The sequence below is a fragment of the Thermobia domestica genome, chromosome 9 (assembly GCF_964235325.1).
Source record: "Thermobia domestica chromosome 9, izTheDome1.hap1.1, whole genome shotgun sequence".
Lineage (NCBI taxonomy): Eukaryota > Metazoa > Arthropoda > Insecta > Zygentoma > Lepismatidae > Thermobia > Thermobia domestica.
The window spans coordinates 181,472,581-181,492,031 of record NC_137462.1 but is presented as its reverse complement, the minus strand read 5'-3'; the positions used below and the strand labels follow the sequence as shown (position 1 = coordinate 181,492,031).

General features: G+C 35.6%; 1 protein-coding gene across 2 annotated transcripts in view; it reads right to left on the bottom strand.

The window, feature by feature from the left end:
• Window positions 1-4,587: 4,587 nt before the first annotated feature.
• The window catches only part of LOC145660489 (mitochondrial 2-oxodicarboxylate carrier), an 84,935-nt gene continuing 70,071 nt past the window's right edge, over window positions 4,588-19,451 (bottom strand). For both annotated transcript variants that reach the window (XM_081725576.1, XM_081725577.1), the window contains exons 6-8: window positions 14,745-14,864; window positions 10,637-10,818; window positions 4,588-6,722 (exon numbers count right to left, since the gene is read on the bottom strand). In XM_081725576.1, the coding sequence (XP_081581702.1) occupies window positions 6,602-6,722; window positions 10,637-10,818; window positions 14,745-14,864 (423 nt within the window). In that variant the 3' untranslated portion in view covers window positions 4,588-6,601. The remainder of the gene's footprint in view (window positions 6,723-10,636; window positions 10,819-14,744; window positions 14,865-19,451) is intronic.

Here is a 19,451-nt window from a genome sequence, read left to right as displayed (position 1 = left end):
CATCATTTTGCTCAAGTCCGACTGAAAAATGGGTTAAGTGTAATATATTAAGCAGAAGCCTTTGATTTCTCGAACAAACCAGTTCATGAAATATTGTCAACTATTTACCACAAAAAGTTACATTAAGTGATCCCTGAAGTTAAGTTAGCTGCGTTAATTGTGACAATAATTGTAATTGCTATGTCAGCATCTGTAGAAAGAACGTTTCCTGCGCTGAAGAGGATAAAATCTTATTGTCACTCAACTCAGACACAGGAATGTTTAACTGGTTTAGCGCTAATGCCGATTAAAGAAATTTCTTTAGACACTTCGGAAGTAGTCCAACTATAACCCTAACGATGAAGTTATCAAGGCATTTTTGTACCAAACAAGACCCCTAGAAATCAAATATTAATAGATAATCGATTTATAGCAGCAGTATTTGCAAACTACTGTGTATATTTATTTATTTGTTTGTTCGATAGAAGTGTCCTTTTGCAGCACCGAGGCTACATGAAACACAGACTGACAGGCTAAGGTAAATTATGAACCATTGTAATGCGTTCAACACGCTCCCCCGAGAATTGGACCGAGATCATGTCCATCAAAGGCACGCGCGCTAGCGACTAAACCAGCAGAAAAAGTGTAGGCGTAACTAGAGGGAAACTAGGCTCCATAGCAATTACTCATTACTCCAAAGAGGAAGAGCTGCTATTATTATTATTATTAATGCACAGGTGTTATAAAGTTAATGGTAGCCCAAGCCAGCAAATCAGTATACGCCACTGATTAGCACCATTTATATAATATTTGTAATATTTTGATCCACATTATAGAAATACTAGTTTGCGTATTAAGAAAATTATCATATCTCATAAATCTAAATATTCACTGAACATTTTCCACACTTTATTTGCAAGCCATATATTGTTTCTGCTACTCCCAACGGACATGTTTAGTACAAAAGCACACTAACGTAATCTAAAAATTCGCACACTATACACTATGAACTGCCTTTCAAAACTTGGTTGAACCTGAAAAAGGACCGAGATTCATGTGTCATCTTATATTTCCATCAATTTTTACGTTAAAATAACTTACAAAATTATTTACTATATAAAAAAGTTCAATATTATGGGGAACTAGGTCGTTGGTATTCACCTGAGGAGAGTAAAACCTCAATTGAAGTTAAGAGCAACTTTCGGTGCTCATTATGTAACAGCAATAAACGTGCTTCGAGTGTGCGTTTGTATCTTCGGGACACGGGATATAAATTAGCTTCCTCTCAATTCCTCTTGAAAGGAAGAGAATAAACAATCAAGATATTTCTTACTTTTCATATGGTTTTCTCCACCAGCTTGGATACATTCTTTAAGTATCAATTTCTTCTAATTTCCTTACTGTCGGAGAATTTCTTTCACTTTTTATGGAGTTGCTTGCGATAATTTGTCTCGGTAGAACCATCTAATTCAACATCTGAAATATCTTTCTGAACAGATTTTGGGCCTGTGGCTCTTCTTATTGAAATGTGGAGTAAACTTTACAATACATGCTCTAGCTACGTATCGATAAGTAGGACCACTTTAAAAAGAGAGTGTAGAATAGGATCACGTTGGGTTAGGGAAGTTTGGACCCATTTGGTTAAAATTATAGTCTGTAATTTCTCGTGTTTGTGTAAGGATACCAACTGAGCGGGCATTGTAAAGTTTACCCGAAATGTGTTTACAATCTATTTTTCTACGCTTATTTCGCCTTATTCCGTGGCACCCTTAGAAAAATTTAGGAGCATAACGTAACGCAAAACTTGTAAAAATGCATATTCTCTCGATCTATTATATGAGATAATCTCTTCTGTATTGTTGATTTCTTTATTGACCGAAATCTGTTGAAATTTTTCCGTTACCTGATCCTCAACAACATTCAGGGCACACGCCTTTCTAAGGTGACCGTTGCCTTGACATCTATAACACTGCTTTCTTCAGCTAGATATTATTCTTTTAAATGACGTTTACGTCATCTCTTATATTTGATAACTTAATTAGCATGGGCAATGTTCCTAAGGCGGAGGTGAAAATAATCTGAATATTTTAACTTGGATCTTTGCGTAGACAACGAAACACATATATGAAAGGACTTCCTCGAAGTTAGACATCGACGCAGCTGTCCATGAGTACTCTTGTGAGTGTGTATATGATTTGGTGATCGATTCTTGAGTTGATTCACGTTTCATGTTGTACGACCTAAACTTGCACTGATATGAAAGTGACGACGATTCTTCATTACTACTTCTTCCCCTCAGGGATGTCGTTTGGGAATGGCACAAAGAGCAATCAGCCCCCTCCCCCAAGTTTGAATAATACATGCTTTTTAGTAAATTGTATGCTAATATGCTAATTAAAAACGTGAAACTTTTGCGTCGGTGGACAATCTTGATCCCCTGGCAAAATCTGAAATGACGTTACTGTTTTCTTTGCGATATTTCTACTTTACGACCATGTCGAATAGTAAGTCGGAATACTCTTAATTTGTACCTTTTTTCACCAACAAGGATATCTGAATGTATGTCTGCTTAACTGCTAGAGCTATATTTATTGGTTCCTGAAATTTATTTTTTATAAGAACTTATTTTTATGTTTATGACTACCGTAGTGGTATATTAGTCGTGGAATCATCTCCATCCTTCAAGCATTTAAGATAGAGATCTTTTGTCGCCCTACACTGATTTCATTTCAATTAATATTGTATTATTACATCGGGACACACAGGCTGATACCACTCGAATTCCTGGAGGCATCTAGGAGCTGCTTGGCCCTATGACTAAAGCCATAGTAGTGGCTCAGTTGTATAGCGCTTACCTCTGATGCGTGGGGCCTTGGTTCGATCAACAGCCAAATAAGTTTGTGGTGAATAACATTGTGTCCGTGGGTTTTGTCCAGGTACTCCCGTTTCCTCCCACTTTCTTATTCTACCAATTCTTTTAGCATCATTCACTTGCTTTAATCATCGTCTTCCTTAGCCTAAAAGGCATAATCGTGGCACGTTAAACTGAAATATTTCATTTCATTTTCCTACTGTCCAAGTTCTTCCACGCCTATAGTAACGCACTTCTGGGTACGAATGTACAAGTTTTAAATAGTGGAAGCGAAGTCTCTTTCGGAATAGAATTCAGCTCCCCTTTACGTTGGGATGAATTTCGATTACGTTGGCAAATTACTAACCTCTTATGTTTTTTACCCATACAAAGAACAAAATAATTTAGAGGTTGCAAGATTTATTAAGTATCGCAAGTGGCATAACCCGTTTTCTGGCAAGCATTTACTGCACATCAATGATTGTGCGGAGTTCTGTCAGTCTTAAAAATAAATCTTTAACGAACGAGTCCGAATGGAAACGTTCTCCAACGTTAACATGGATCCTTGTTTCTGTATATACCCAGTGACATATTATACAAGTACCAACTCTTAAGTCATTATTTCGTCATATAGTTGTAAGCTGGCTTTTAGAAACACTGGTACAGCCTCTATTTCCACGTCAGAATTCGTACAACGTAACTAACAAAATAATTATATCAGGTTGTTACAAAAGCAGAGACATCACATAGTAAGTGGTCATATTTTCGACAGAGGTGTCTGAAAGTTTTCATGTATCTTAACAATAATAATTGTGGAATATAAACTCGATTGACATGCATAACAAGAATAAAATCAATCGAATCCAAAACTGTACTATTAAATATAAGATCTCTATTTATGTCAAACAATGCAAAATGTTCAATTCTATTTACTTATTCCCAGAAAAAGTATGAAAATATTCCAAATTTCGGTGCGGTGCAAAGAATGTACCAATTATTTAAAGCATAGAGAACGAAGTGCTTGTAACAACTTAAAACACTTATTAAGAGACTATTTCAACTGAGTTTTAATTTATAGGTGTATTTCAGAAGCAGTATAAATATTAAATGTTATAATCTTGATATCTTCAAGTACCTGATTTTAAGTTATTCCGAAATTGAAATGACGTTTTTGCATGTATCATAACTACAAATAAGGATACACTGGCCTCCGAGAAGTTATATATATTTTAAATAAGCAGACATTTGTATTTACAAGGCATGTTACCTATACACGTAATATGTTCATACAAATTTATGGAAGACATCTTTGGACCAATTCCACATGTTGAGTGTGTTACATCAGGGTTTGATATTCATGTGAGGACTTCTGTGGTTATCAATGGAATTTTCTTTCCATCTGTTAAATGAAATACGTTTCCACATCACGAGTAAGGATAAGATTGATTAACGTTTCCAGGACGACGAACGAACATAAAAGGAAATACTGGTAATGGTGTGCCGTGAACAATTCATCTTGTCAAGTGTATGGAAGTTATACTACATGCTAAAAGTTTTTTTTTTCCTTTTTTGAAAAAAAAAAAGAGATTTCGCCTTCTTAATTATGTTGCATATTCGTACATCCGATCACTTACAAGGACCATCAGAAAAATTTAAGCTATGAAAAAATAAAAATGATTGGCTAGGTAGGGTTTTTTTTGTTTGTTTGTTTGTTAAAGTAGTTTCGGAAATGCGAAAAACTTGTATACAAGTAACACTTACTCTTAATAAACATTTTTATTTTCTGTTCTTTGATTAGTGTAGTGTTTCCCTGTTCTGCGTTCATACACGATTTTTCATATTTGTAAAATACTCTCGTATCTAAAAGATTAAAAGAATAAAATCTACCTCACCAATCCTTTCTACAATATCTTAACTTAATCTGCGACGGTCTCTGTACAGGACAGAATGTATATGCATCAAAATAAACGACGAAATATGTAAGTAGAAAAACTGCTTTAGTTACAAAATGTGATGTCTTATTAGAGGTATAGGTTCAAAAATATCAACACTATAGGCTGAAGCTGTCCATACACTTTCGAACAGTTAACCGAAATTGTAATCTTCTGCTATGAACAGACCATGAATAAATATTATGTAATCAACAGTTTTCGTACAACATTTTCTTTACAGAAGGCTATTGCATAACGTACAGAACAGAAAAATGAATTCACAAAGAAACTGCATCCAACTTCACTGGGAATCTTTTCCGCTATTCTAATGATCCTAAGCATATACAGTTTTCAACCTTTAAACGTAACATTCTCAAACCAGTGAACATCCCCACTTAATAAGATGTGTTAACGTACATTTACTCGTGGTAAATCAGTGCTATTCAACCGGAGGTACGCGTACCACTGGGGTACGCGAAGATGTTTCTCGGGGTACGTAAATTGAATGATCATAGTTGAAGAAAATTTTGTAATTTCCCATGTTAATTTTTTGAGATGTACTGTTTATCCCCCTATAAATAGTCTTTTGATTAGCACACTGATTGTCCTTTTGTTGGGTTTCGATTTGTTCCCCCTTTTTAATCATGTGTATTAAGTTTAATAAGTTAATTTCGATTTAATTTCTTTTACACAGCTTCAGGGGTACACAATTGGATGGCGAACTGTGTCTAGGGGTACGCGAGAAAAAAAGGTTGAATAGCACTGTGGTAAATAACAAAACTGTATTATGCTGCTCTCAAAAGTTAGTATTTTCAATTCCAAACCGATATATATACATGATTTCTGCAACAATAATTGCCATCTTAATGAATGTTTAAATGTAATATGTACAGTTTGACAAAATATGAAATCTTTGGTATAATTTGTTACTAGATAGTTAAAGTAAATGTATGACATTTCTCCTATTAAAATTATGCCATAAAGATGATCAAAATCTTCCACCTCTCAAAAACATAGATTAGAAATCATAGGTTCACTTGTAAACATTATAATTATTCATATTCAATCTTATTTATCCTTACATATTTGTACAGTCCATTCAAGTTCCTCTTTACTGAGGTCACTGAATTACTTTTTTCTATACTTTTTTTATCGACCCATTCACAAATTTCACCCATTTTGTGTAGCCCTTTTCTACAATACTATTTTAAGTATAATTAAAAAAGTACTCGTTGTTTTAACTACCTGATTAACTAAAAGTAAAATATTACAATAAGCGAAACTAACAGAGCATAAAATAAGATATTAACAACAAACGATGACCCCGCATCAGCAAACAAGAAAAATATACACATTAGTAAAAGTTATAACAACTATACATCTTTTATGCTATAATTATTATTATGTTTACAACACAGAAGAAAATGCCTATTTTTCTCCTCATAAACTATGTCTGAATTAAAGGTTACAAAAGCAATGCTTAAGATTTTTAATAGATTATTAAATATCTTCTAAAATAATATTTAGTTGCCATATTAGTATTACACTATTTTTTGAGCTTTATGCAGAAATCATCTACTTTTATTCGGTAGAATGAGTACATATGATGTCAATCATCTTAAATCAGTACAAAAAGAAGTGATAACTCTACCAATGCTGCTGTTAGAATGTTATATAAAATGGAAGTTACTATCTTTTTTTTTTTTCTTTTTCATCCATTGGCAAAGTTACATCAGAAAACCAAGTACAAACAATTCTCAATGTCAGTTTCTTCTTCTTTTTAGTCATCCCAGCAGTAGTTTATCACAATTCGTGGTGAATACACATGAAGTGTTAAATGTTAGTCTGGAAATTTCGTTGAAAGAAAGTGATACATGTAGTCGTATACAACCAACATAATAGCTCCACCTGGCCCTAAACGCAAAACTTTCGGTAAAAGCCCTTTGTACAAAGCTCGCCACCTGAAATAACGAAATTATAAATGACAAATATACCATTAAAATTTTTTATCTAACTACAAAGTAAAACAAAAAAATTAAAATTAAAATTGTACTCTCGTAAGCATCCAAATGGTAAAACGACAGTTCAGCGTTTTATACTGCAGTGGAGTGATTTCATTACAGTTGGAGCACAGATATACTTTTCTGTCGGCTTATAGAGTATAGGCCATATACGAAACACAACACAAAGAAAGAAACATTTTTGACAAGTTATTTACATCGACATAGGTATTTTTTGGTTTGTTCTTGTGATAGAAATAAGAGGATAGAGTGGTTTTCGACAAGATTTTAATAGCAGTAGTTCAAGAAACATTAACATTTTCTACACAACAGAGGGAACTGATAAATATATGTAGCTCTATAAGCAGCGTAATTTCTTAATAAAACATATGCGTGAATGAGGTAACAACTGGTCCCTGAACATAATACTGAATTGCTGTTTTACCGTTTGGATCTTACAAGCAAGTTTCTGATTTGCTTGGAATTCCTACAGTGAATACAGAAATCAAAAGTAAGATATACGTGGGGGATGAAGGGGGGCAAACTCCCCCTAAACTGCGAATATAGGGCAATATGACATACTTTTCAGCAAGGCCATAACTAGCAACGCACAATGCAAATTTGCTTGAAACTCCTGCAGTGACTAAAGGAATTAAAAGTACGACATACGTCTTTTATTCACTGCAGGAGTTTCAAGCAAGTCTGCATTGTACGTTAAGAGGAATAAAGCACGGTTCCCACTCTCTTTCCCAAAAACATTTCCAGGACGTTTCTAGGACAAATCAACTTTCCAGGACTTCAACACAGAAAGCTATAACAGGATTGCAACTGTAGGTTCAAAACTCACAACAGTGAAATGAAAAGTACAGTAGCTTATTCAGTGAATATTAATACTAGTACAGTATTAATACACAATAATTAAATACATAAAGCGGAGCGTAATGTGCTGCTTTTTTTGGTGGCCTTCCAACTCCCCTTATAGCTACCCGATCCAGCACATGTATTTTCATTCTTTCTACATGACATTTTAATTGTGCAACGAACAAATTTACAAACAACAAAAAGCTATTTTTCGTACATGGCATTTTCATTGCGTGACAATGTGAGAGATATAATTAGGAAAAAAAGATAATTATATTACAAGTTTTTAAAACTGAGTATGGAGTTGTGTAATTTCCACATCTATAGACATAACGAAGCTGCTCTACGGAAAGCATTTGACTGTCAATAAAGTAAAGCACGACTTCTGCTCTGCTTCATGTGCAAGCTGGTTTGTTTCGGTCTCCAAAGCTTCACTTGTTTCCATCAATTTCCTTTTCTTTCTCTGCAACTGCTGTACATTTTAACTTATCTCTTTCCTCTTGCTCTGCACTTGACTTTCTCTTTCAACAGACCTTATTTTCTCCAGCTTTGCCATATAGTGCTGCCTTGCATGGAAGGCAAGATACAGTGTTTCTTTCGTGATGTTTATTGAATTAACGTCTTTACGGGAAATGTTATCATACACCAATCTCAAACCGATCAATGATTTCTTTATCTTTATTTATGCTGTAGCCTCATTCAACAGCAGCCTGTCCATGAGACCAAACCAGAAGCTTCTTTAAGATTAACAGCAAATCTTTACATTCTTCCGAACCATCCAACAGTTTTGTGTAAAAACAATCCAGCCTCTCAGGGTCCAATTTAATACTCAGCAAGTGCATCTTTAAACTGCTCAGTTAATTTTACTGCAGAGTAAGTACTGTTGCAAAAACAGACTGATTATCAAAGATTGATGCTGGTGCAAAGCACAGGTTCTGGAGGATAGTGCTAGTGAAGACAGCATCCAAGAATGGGTTGACAGACTAATGGGTCAAAAGAGAGAAGTTCTCCCAGCCAACCAACCTGCTGGGAGAAAAAAAGCCCACCAACCACCCACACATGCAGGATCATGACGAATTATTATTCAGCACAAAGACAGGAACAGCATATAAAAATAGCATTCAATTAAAATCTTCATTATAATTATGAAAAATCTGACATTCAGTATTTCTGTACATTTCAAGGACAGAAATACATTTTCAAAGACATTTCCAGGACAAAATCAATTCAAAGACATTTCCAGGATTTCCAGGATGAGTGGGAACCCTCATAAAGTACTCATTCTTAAGGTAAAATAGTTTCATTTTATACTAGTATATGTTGCGTAAAATTAAAAATGAAATCATTCATGTTTTCTTCAGCACATCGTTCTACTTCAAATTTCGCTTGAAAGATTCACTTTCAAAGTAAGAAAATGAAATACCTCTTACTCCTTCCAATCAGATTCACTAAACCACAACCACTTCATTTTTAACCTAGTTTTTGTTTCTTTGAATAGCTAACAAGTGCATTATGAAACAAATGTTTACATATGAGTCCACAGATTTTATAAAATCTAAAAAGAGAAGTAACGGAACGACACTGACATGATTTTCATTAGGTGTGACGAGTGAAAGTACAGAGTTGGTAGCTAATAAGAGGTATAAAATAGACCATCATCGGCGATCGACATAGAAAATATTCAGTAATTTCACACAAATTTAGTTTTTAGAGCTCAAAATCAATTCCCATTCATTAAAAACATTATGTAACTATTCACAAAAATCCAAATGTATACAACGAAATATAAACGCAGATGTGAACAACATATTGTTAACCTCCAATTTGAGATAAAAATGAGACTATCCCCTACAGAAATGGTTCTAAAACTTCTGATACGTGAACTTTACTTTAGCCAAGGCTAAAACTATGAAGACCCAAGCAGTTATCTTCTATTCCTCGATAGAATCTGAAATAATCGTTGGTTTATTTCGGGTTTGGATTTTATAAAATATGACTATTTGTAGAGTATAATCAAGGATGGTTTTGAGAGAAACAAGTATATGTTTTGCACGAGTACATATCTGTGGATGCCGGAGTTTTTAACCATTACTTCAACTCACGAAGTAGAAAAGTACTGATAGTAGTGTTGCAGAGACCATGTGAAGTATTTGCGTTAATTCCAGGGAGCTTTTGCAAATAACAGTCCTACAGATACATTACTGCGTATAAATAAAATAAAAATGCAAATGCCTCCATTGGATATGAGTTTGAAACCCATTTATAATGCAGCATCAAAAGTAGTAATAATGTAGCAAAGAAACAGCTGTTCGGATTAGTTGATATGTGTTAGATTATGTGATACATACTTGACAAGAAATAGTATTTGTATTGAGTTCTGATTATGACGCAGGAATTTCTGGTTTTACATTGTTATCTTCAATAAACTGCACTATAATGATAATTTCTTATTTAATCTGGATCATATATTTTATTAGCATGCTATTGATGCAATACCTCATCATTTATTTTACACACGGAAAATACACACTCCGTTTAATTTGCCTCATATTTTGTTTAAGAAACGTAATATCGTTTGTGGTTGGTTTATATCTATATCTTCTAACGTCTTTCGTATTTATTAATAAGCAATATTTGCAAACTCCTATGCTGAATATTTAGTATTGAAGGAGTCACTACAAAGGAGTAGGTAGGGCCTATTGCATCTTATGATTTGTTCCTTGTGATCATTAGTAATGTTCCGTGTTTCTTTATTTAGAAGCAAATCTCTTTCATTAAGACCTCTCATTTCTCCGGCTTCAACTTTTACTGTACCATTCCTATGTTATGCTTAACGAAACACACACACAGACAGATATATATATATATTTATATACTTGTTCTTGATTTTTTTAATAACATACTCAAGAGCGCAGCAGTATTACAGAAAAAATAACATAACGCGTACAAGAAATACATATACCATATATAAGTTTGTTTCTGTTTCTTTTAATTTTATATAATTACCAACTTACCCTTCTTCTTTGTACACAATAATAAGAGATCCAGTAGTAGTTCTATACTTGATTTCCCCAGGAATTGGCTGCGGACCTTGAATACGACTTTTTGCCACATCAAATGGAATATTTACACATGAAGCAAGGGTTCCAGATACAAATCCTATGCCTACCTTCCTAAAAAACTCCATTAGAGGATCCTACAAAAGAAATTTCAATATATATAACATACTAAAATACAAGAATGTTTTAAAAGATTAATATAGGTAATTTCACTTATTATTGTATTATGACTTGATCATAAAGATGATTGCGAGGTGTTCAGGTATATTGCGACCGTGTAAATGGATTAGGATTAGGAATTAAATTTTACGGGCTGTCGGCCATTTAGCCCGTCACGTACATGAGGGATGACGTCCCTCGGCGAGCACACAATCCGATGACAGGGAAGGAAGGAAGGAAGCGGCATGGGATCATCTTAGATACCATCCCGGCATTTGCCTGGTGTGAATGAGGGAAACCCAGGAAAAACCTCACTCAAGATGGCTGGCCTGAAAAAGCTGTTATACTTTTTCGACCGAGTGTCCCCACCAGGAATCGAACCCAGGACCGCTCGCACCAAAGGCGAGAGCGTTAGCGACTACACCACGCGGGGCTACCGACCGTGTAAATGGGAAGTCTTTGAAATAATAATACTAAGTCCTCAGAAACGCATTAATATTCCACGCAGATAAGTTGTAGCTACTGTGTACAAAATGAAGAAAACATGTGCCTGGATCTGTTAGATTTTTGTCTTCTTCATTTAATTATGATCATTCCATTAATTGTTTGAAATCACTTAAGAACTTGACATTAATAGTTTGAGCCATCAGTTGCAATTTGAAATATACATTTGGCTGCGTGATCTAACTTAAGACCACTATAATGGAAAGCTTTCAACTGATCAGATGCACTTGAATGGTCGAAAAGTATTAATTTTAAGTAACAAGTTGATATTTCCTGAACTGAAGTATTACAGTACGAACGACAATATTCATTTGCTCTATTTGATTCATCTCATTCAAACTTTCATCGCCAGATAAAGTACTTACATGTATAGTTCCTTAACTAGAGAATCTTGGAAAAAATGACCAAGTTCATACGTTATCATGTACAAAACTCTGTTGTTTTGCATGTAAAATTGGTGTGCTGTTACAATGTCAGGGTCTCTGACACAACTTCGTACTGAAGAATGCGACTTAATTTTATTCGTTACCCCCATTTTTCTTTCTTTTCTTTTCTTTTTTTTTTTGCCAGAGAAAAAACAGTTTCTGACTTTTTTTTTAAAGGAAAGCTTTATTTTTCACAGCAAAATGCTGCTGACCAGTCAACATATCAACAATTGCTGTGAGAAATATCAACAGCTGCTGAGCAGAAACTATAAAATGTACTATTCAGTAGTACTTTTCTGTGGCCGGCACCTTAATTTTAGAATTTTCGTGATCAATTTTCCAATCTAGAACTTATTGGGAACTTTCGTGACTGTTCCGTGTGATAGACACCGTCATGCCGTTCAGATACCATGTTAAACCGCAAGTTTTCTTTTCATAAAACCAGGTTGGTGAAAAGGGACGGAAATTCCAACTATCAGAGATCTTACAGCAGATAGGACTAGGAATATTCCTTAATTATTATCGTAAACAATTTTGTTTCCTTTCATAAACTTTCTTTTAAAATATATACCTGGAATAAAAATATATCAGTCTCAATCATAATTTATTAATTTAGTCGACATAAAAGCGTACACGGGAGGTGGCTACTTATTTAGCAACCCTCTATTGGGAGAGACTCATTCCACTAAACCAATGACTCCACTTCTTAACTATCTTACTTCCGTTAAGCTATCTAAATTCCCACTATACACCATCTACTATAAAAGCTATATGTATCATATACTTTAAGTCCGATCTCTCAGTGCTGAAACTGATCTCACACATTAAAATACGAACAGAAACTAAAGAAGTATTTCGGAATAAAAAATCCTTCCGGCTATATTGCATCTTCAGTTTGGTCAAACATGAAGATATCGCGTTTTGCACATTTAATATTTTATACATACAGCGAACGCCGTGGCTTGTTAGCTGAGTCAAATTAATCAGGTAGTTTCTCAGTTACCACAGTACAGTTGTTTCCCATCATAATTATACATGGAACTATACACGCCAAAGCCAAGTATAGGTCATAGGTATCTGCCACACAAGTCACACTATTTATAAGTTATTAGAAATCCATGTGTATTCTGAAGAATAAGACTACTTAGTCAACTAACCCAGGACTATTTACTTTCAAACTCATGACAGAAACATTAGACGTACTGTGAGTGAAGAGCATGAAAGCTTCTTTTTTCAGAAGAAAATTATTATTATTTCAAATTTTTCTTAAGTCGTTGAGATATTGCATCCGTGTGAGCGGCAGTTACTAGAACATCCTGAAATTTGTTCCTTGAATAATGTGGGATAAAAACTACCTTTCTCAGCGTATTCTGTTCCATTTTATTACTACTGATTTTTAATTTGCTGATGTTTAATTATTAACCAAGATATTTGCTTTCTCTTCTGTGTATCTATAAAGAAAGTTTATGTTTGTTCCTAAACATCATGTTAAGACAAAGAAAATCTGTTTACAACTCTAAGGTTGGTTCGTAACTTTAGTACTGAACACAAATGCACTTACTACCTGAGCTCGATAAATGGGAAAAACTCTACGTCGAAAACAAAACAACTACCAAACCACATTCATACTACAATAAACAAAACTAATTAAAATTGTGTACTTTCCCATATTAAAAGTCCACTAACCAGAAAATTCTAATATTGTCTTCAGCCTCTAAACACTTGGAATCTGCTTAGAAAATTATTAAACACTCGCTACAATGCTATTCAAGATATGGAGGTTATCAACATCTACTATGTCTAAGCTTGTTGCGAAAAATTACTGACAAAAAAAGTGCTCTGTTAGAGTTCGAAAACTATTCAAATGTCAGCTGATACAAAAAAGTAGAAAATACCACATCATGGTGGGTGATATATTATTTATTCAATTTTCATAATATTTTTCACGCTTCTCGCAACGCCACAACTTAAAATTCAGAATATACAATAAAAATCCTGACTGACCTTGCTTCGTGTCATGTTGGTTTTGTGGAGAAACAATATGTGGAAGATCTTTATTGTGGAACCTGTTTTTCTCCTTTTTTTATTATTTAAAAAAATATATTTCCACATTCCTTCGTGAAAGGCTTAAATTTTGATTTTGATAATCAACAAAGGATACGAGGAAGAGACTGATATTTTGTCTCAGAAACGGAGAAGCCATAAAAATTTTCTACGCATATATACGCCAAAATGAGATTAAGCACAGGATGTGATTGTTCATATAACCGTACCTGGCTGCAATAACTCGTAAATTGGTGAAAATCTGTCAAATTATATACTGATTAACAAGTTTGTTCAATTAATTAATTTTTAAATCTTCAGATATTTTCCCTTATTTTTATGCATGAAGAAACAGAAAACTTGTAATACCTTTAGTAGAAAAATTGCACAACCATAATTATGCATAATAATCATACATCAATTTCATTACAGACAGAAAACGATTTCGTTTCGTTATCCAAACATGGTAGTATCAAAGGCAATCAGAGAATTCAGCGGTGTATTGATGGTGGTACACTTATCTCGATTACCAGCAGAGTAAGCAATTGCTGCTGCAAAAAACAGTATTGGTGGTTCAGTGCTATATGAATCACCACATATAAGTATCATACAGGGTGCCTTACATCGCAGCCTATAAGTAAATGAATCATTTCTTTAAAATCATATTATAAAAGAAAACAGATATAAGGATATACAACGCTTGCATTATTATTATTATTTAACATTATTACATAAGGATGAGCTAATACATCACTTCTAAATAACGAGAATAGCCTTCTCCGACAAAGCTAAATATTTATGATATAAATTTTGCTCTGCAGCTTCTTCAAATAGTTAAGAATTCCAAATGTCATTCAATTTAACACATATTTCACATTTTACCCACCGAAACATGAGAACTTTTATTATTTTTGCGATTACTACATACATACCTGAGCTTCTGGAAGATAGCCTTTCACCGAATGATAGAAACCAAAATAAACCATGTTGAACACTCCATTCCTTGCTATGGTTGCTGTTACTCCTTTGTTCAATCCTCTTAGGCCTATACCCTACAACAAGATAAGAACTCAAAATACTTTCAAACACACCTTATTAAATTTATTTACAGAAAGATCAGAAAAATCAACAAATATTTCGACACATTATGAATACGAATAAACCAAAAACGAAAAAAGAAATAACTTAGTCGTTTAAGTGCTATGCCTATGTTCTAAAGCATATATGCCATACCTCGTCAAAATTCTATAATATTAGGTCTAATTCTTGAGTTCTTTCTTTAGCACACATACAAAAATGATGTATATATATTTTTCATCTATAGTGTAAGGCGAAGGTCTGGAAACACATTTGGAGAGAATAAGATCAAGTATTGAATATGAGATATTTGAATGATCTACTTGGTAAGTGGTATAGGCCTCATGCTGACCATCTTGAATTTAGCTCAAGAACTCTAAATGGGAAGGAAAGAGGAAGGTATGACATACTTTTCAGCCTTTTTTTAAAGTAGTATATGAACGTATTTATTTATTTATTTACTTTTACCAAAGTTAATTGTTTAGGAGATATGAACCACTGAAATTACTATTTAAAAAAAAAAAAATTAATGGTTTATCATTCTGTTTTTCTACATGAGTTTGAGTGGCATTATCTGTCCAACAGTGGATCGTGATAATGCTAATGAATAGTAGTCACACTAGCAGGGTGACAGTAGCGGAGTTAAAAATCAGCATCATGTAAGGAGAGCGGACATCCTATGTAACCATTTTCACATCATTAACGAAACTTCTGAGAACGGGCTTTTGACACCCAGGACAGCCAATAACGAGAATTTGGCAAGATGCTTTCTGGCAACCATTGCGAACTGAATGCTACACTCACCACCCGACAGTTATTGAGTGAAGTGTACGTCAGACGTTCTTGTTTAGAGTGCCGCATACCAATGGCATCTTTGTAAGATGCAATTTCAACAGCCTCTTATAGAATGGTTCAGTCAGGCAGCTAGAATAGTTCACACAATGGACACAAACTCGGTGGGATCGCTCAATGAGGATTCCATACTTCCTACGAGTGTGTTGTTCACCAACAGTACATATTCTTTGACTAGGGTGAGGCCAACAAGCACAATAATCCTTTCTGGACTGATGTCAGCCCCTCATAAATAGATCCAAATAAAGCGGTTGGCGAACCAAAACAATAGTTTAGTGTGGAATACTGACCACATAAATTGTGGGGCCTGTTTATCCATGGTGCATTGACTGGTGAGCAAACTTTTCAATGCCTGAACATCCTTCGTGAGAACGTACTTCCCCATTATTGAACCCTAGGAGAGTCTTGCATTATTCTATAAAGGACACCATAAATGATGTGGTATATCGTGGGGATAATAATAATAATAATAATAATAATATAAAATAAATAATAGTACCTACACTATCTCCTGCAACAGATCTTGCACGCCTCTGCTAACACTGACTCAGGGTCCACGAGAACTGGAGAAAGTCACTAGCGTTGTGTGTCACATAAAATAGCCACCACATTGAAAGCATGTCACAGGATGCCTAATCCCAACTTCAAGGGTCAATATCTTCTAAACAAATAAAGTCTGTTAAAAAAATGCTAACCTGAATCAATATTTCACTCCCTATTTCCATTTAAAATTCCATTTAAAGTGAATCCAAGATAACTGTCATGACGCCTGTATGTCCCATCAGTCTCCCCTCTCCAATTACATATACGTTTTCACACAAGGAATTTAAAATCGCACAATTTTCAAATTACAAAGACAGTCTTCATTCATGGTTTAAAAATAAAATAAATAATAGCAACATATTTTAAATTCGAACCACAACTCTAGACAAAAGTCGACAATTATTAGGTATCCAAAAAAGTTACACTGGATTCTGAAGTAAAATATATCTTAAAAAAATGAAATGAAATCTTTGAGTTTTACGTCCCACGGTTATGCCGACTAGGCTAAAGGTGACGATGATTATGAGAAATTAATGAAATGGTGGAATGAAGATGGGAGGAAACGGGAGAACCCCGAGGAAACCCACGCACAAGATGTTTGTCCACCACAAAGTTCACTTGGCGGGAGCAGGGTTTGAACCCGGGACCCCATGCACGAGAGGTGAACGCGCTACCACTGAGCCACCGCGGTCCCAAAATATATCTAGAAAACCAGAAGTTGTCTGCATTAGTACTACCAACGCTAGGGTAGCCTATGGATTCCCACGGTGATGGAACTCAGGAGAACGTGGGTCATTTTATTAAGGTTCGGAACAAGCAACCCAAAAACGTCTATTTAACTAATGAAACATAATAACTGGATGATACCCATGGTATATGGGGGATGGATGCATTAGCGTTTTCCAACCTACTCGGATAATGGTGTCACGGATGACCTAAGTGACATGTGACTTCATATTCTCTTGAAACAGAATAATAACACTTCTCTGATTTGGAAGCATAACTCCAAGGTTTTCAATTTTTCATTCAACTTGTTGCCGGTATACAGATGCATTGACGCCTTAACAGGTGTAAGCACAAACTATCTGCTGAGCACAACAATATATTCCCATTAGAAAACTACATACGTATGACAGTTTCACCAACTAACACACTGCCTTCATCAGACACTATCCCACTAAGCCAAAGTGTTAGTTGGCAAAACTGACACACACATATAGTTTTTTTTTTTAAATGTGAATACAGAAGTTGTTCAGCCTACGTTTGGCCGATTTCGTTCTTCCCCCTCCCGGGCAGAATGGACTCACCCGACCTGGCGTTCTGCAGTGTTGTGCAGTGGCTTCCTGGGAACGGAGTTGTTTTTCCGCGCGGACGACAATAACGCACAAAACACGACCATTGTTGTGAGTGTTGTGTTAAATTTGTTTCCAAGTATGTGGGTTTCCGCTCTGTGACCAAAATGCCGCCCAAACTAAGCTGGTTTTGGGAAAGCTATGTTGCGGCTCTTTATGACGCCCATTTTAGTGTTTCTGCCATTAGAAAACAGTGCAAGAAGAATGGTTGCAACATCAGTTTAAGTGGAATAAAAAAGGTTATTAAAAAGTACAAGGGCAACGAAGCTCCACCATTTGGATCACCAATGAAGTTGCCTAGGAAGCGGGAATGCACCAAGGCCACCTCCACCATGCAGAGGAAACTTAGCAAAATGGCAATGCAAGAAAATCCGCCAACACAAAGGTGTATGGCTAATCGTCTTGACGTGTCTTTGGGGACTGTGAGCCGGACGTTACACCATCAACTCAAACAGGAAAAAGTCATGAAAGCTCGCGCCCATCTTCTCACGGATGCCCACCAAAAGGAATGAAAGTGTAACGCCCGGAAGCTGTACGAACGGCATCTGGCAAAACAAAGGTCGATGTACGTCGCAACGCTCGATGAAGTATGGATTTATCTTTCCGATTGCGGAAAACCGAGAGCCATCATGTACCAAGAGAAAGGCGCCAAGAACTTCAGAAAGTGGGTCCGTGTCTGTAAAGAATCCTTCCCAAAAGGGTTCATAGTCGTTACTGGCTACTGTTACCGAGGTAAACTGAAGATTCGTAGGGTGGCGAAGAACTGCAAAATAAATTCGCAGTATTTTCAGGAGCAGATCGTGAGGCCGATCTACGAGCTTGAGATTCCAACAATGTACGGAAATAGCGCCAATCTGGTGCGCATTCACATGGACAAGGCCTTATCACATACATCACGATCGTCCTTCGCATTCTACAGGGAGATGGAGGAGGCAAGTAATATACACGTGATATCTTTCAATGAGGTACCTGTTAAATCTCCAGATGCAAGTCCTATGGACTATTGTGGATTTGGATTGCTGAAGCGGGCTTTGGGAAAACGGCGTGCGACAACTGTGGAAGGACTTTGGAAAGCTGTGCAAAGGGAATAGGACAAGATTCCTCTCCCAGTTCTTCAGAGAAGCCTATTACAGTGGAAATTACACTGTCGGGCTATTGTTAGCAACCAAGGGAAACACATCGAGCACTTACGGACCTGGCGCCATGGATTCTTCTAAATTTTTAGGTAAGTCGAAATTGGCCAAATGTAGACTGAACAATCTCTGTATATTGTTTTGCTCAGCAAATTGTTTGTGTTTAATTATATACAAAGCAAAGATTCTACTTATGGGAAATATTACAGGTGAAAGCCGTACACGATGCATGATATCTTGAGCACTCCACCAACACAAAGTACAATCTTCTAGTGATGCAGTGGTAAATTTGGTTGTTTGAGAGTGGGCTTACATGATGCCGACCAATTATGGCGGGAAGGAGTATCGTAAACGCCTCACTTAATGGTCACGCGTAAGGATTGCTTAGAAACGAATTTTTCCTGTCAGACAACAAAATAAGAATTCACTTGTGTCGCTTTCTGAGCTACATTCAACTCATATAAGGTCTCCCACTTTATAGGGTTGCTCAAGGTGGAAATGGTATTATAGTTCGCGTCAGCAGAACTGGCGAATGGTATCAACCAATATGAGTACGCAGCGCGATGTTGCCAAACTTCCGATGAAAAAGCCAGCTTCTAGTGGGCGCATATTGCATGCAGCAAAGGTACGCATCTCACTAATAACATCCAGTATGTCATGACAATATATAACTTTGACACTA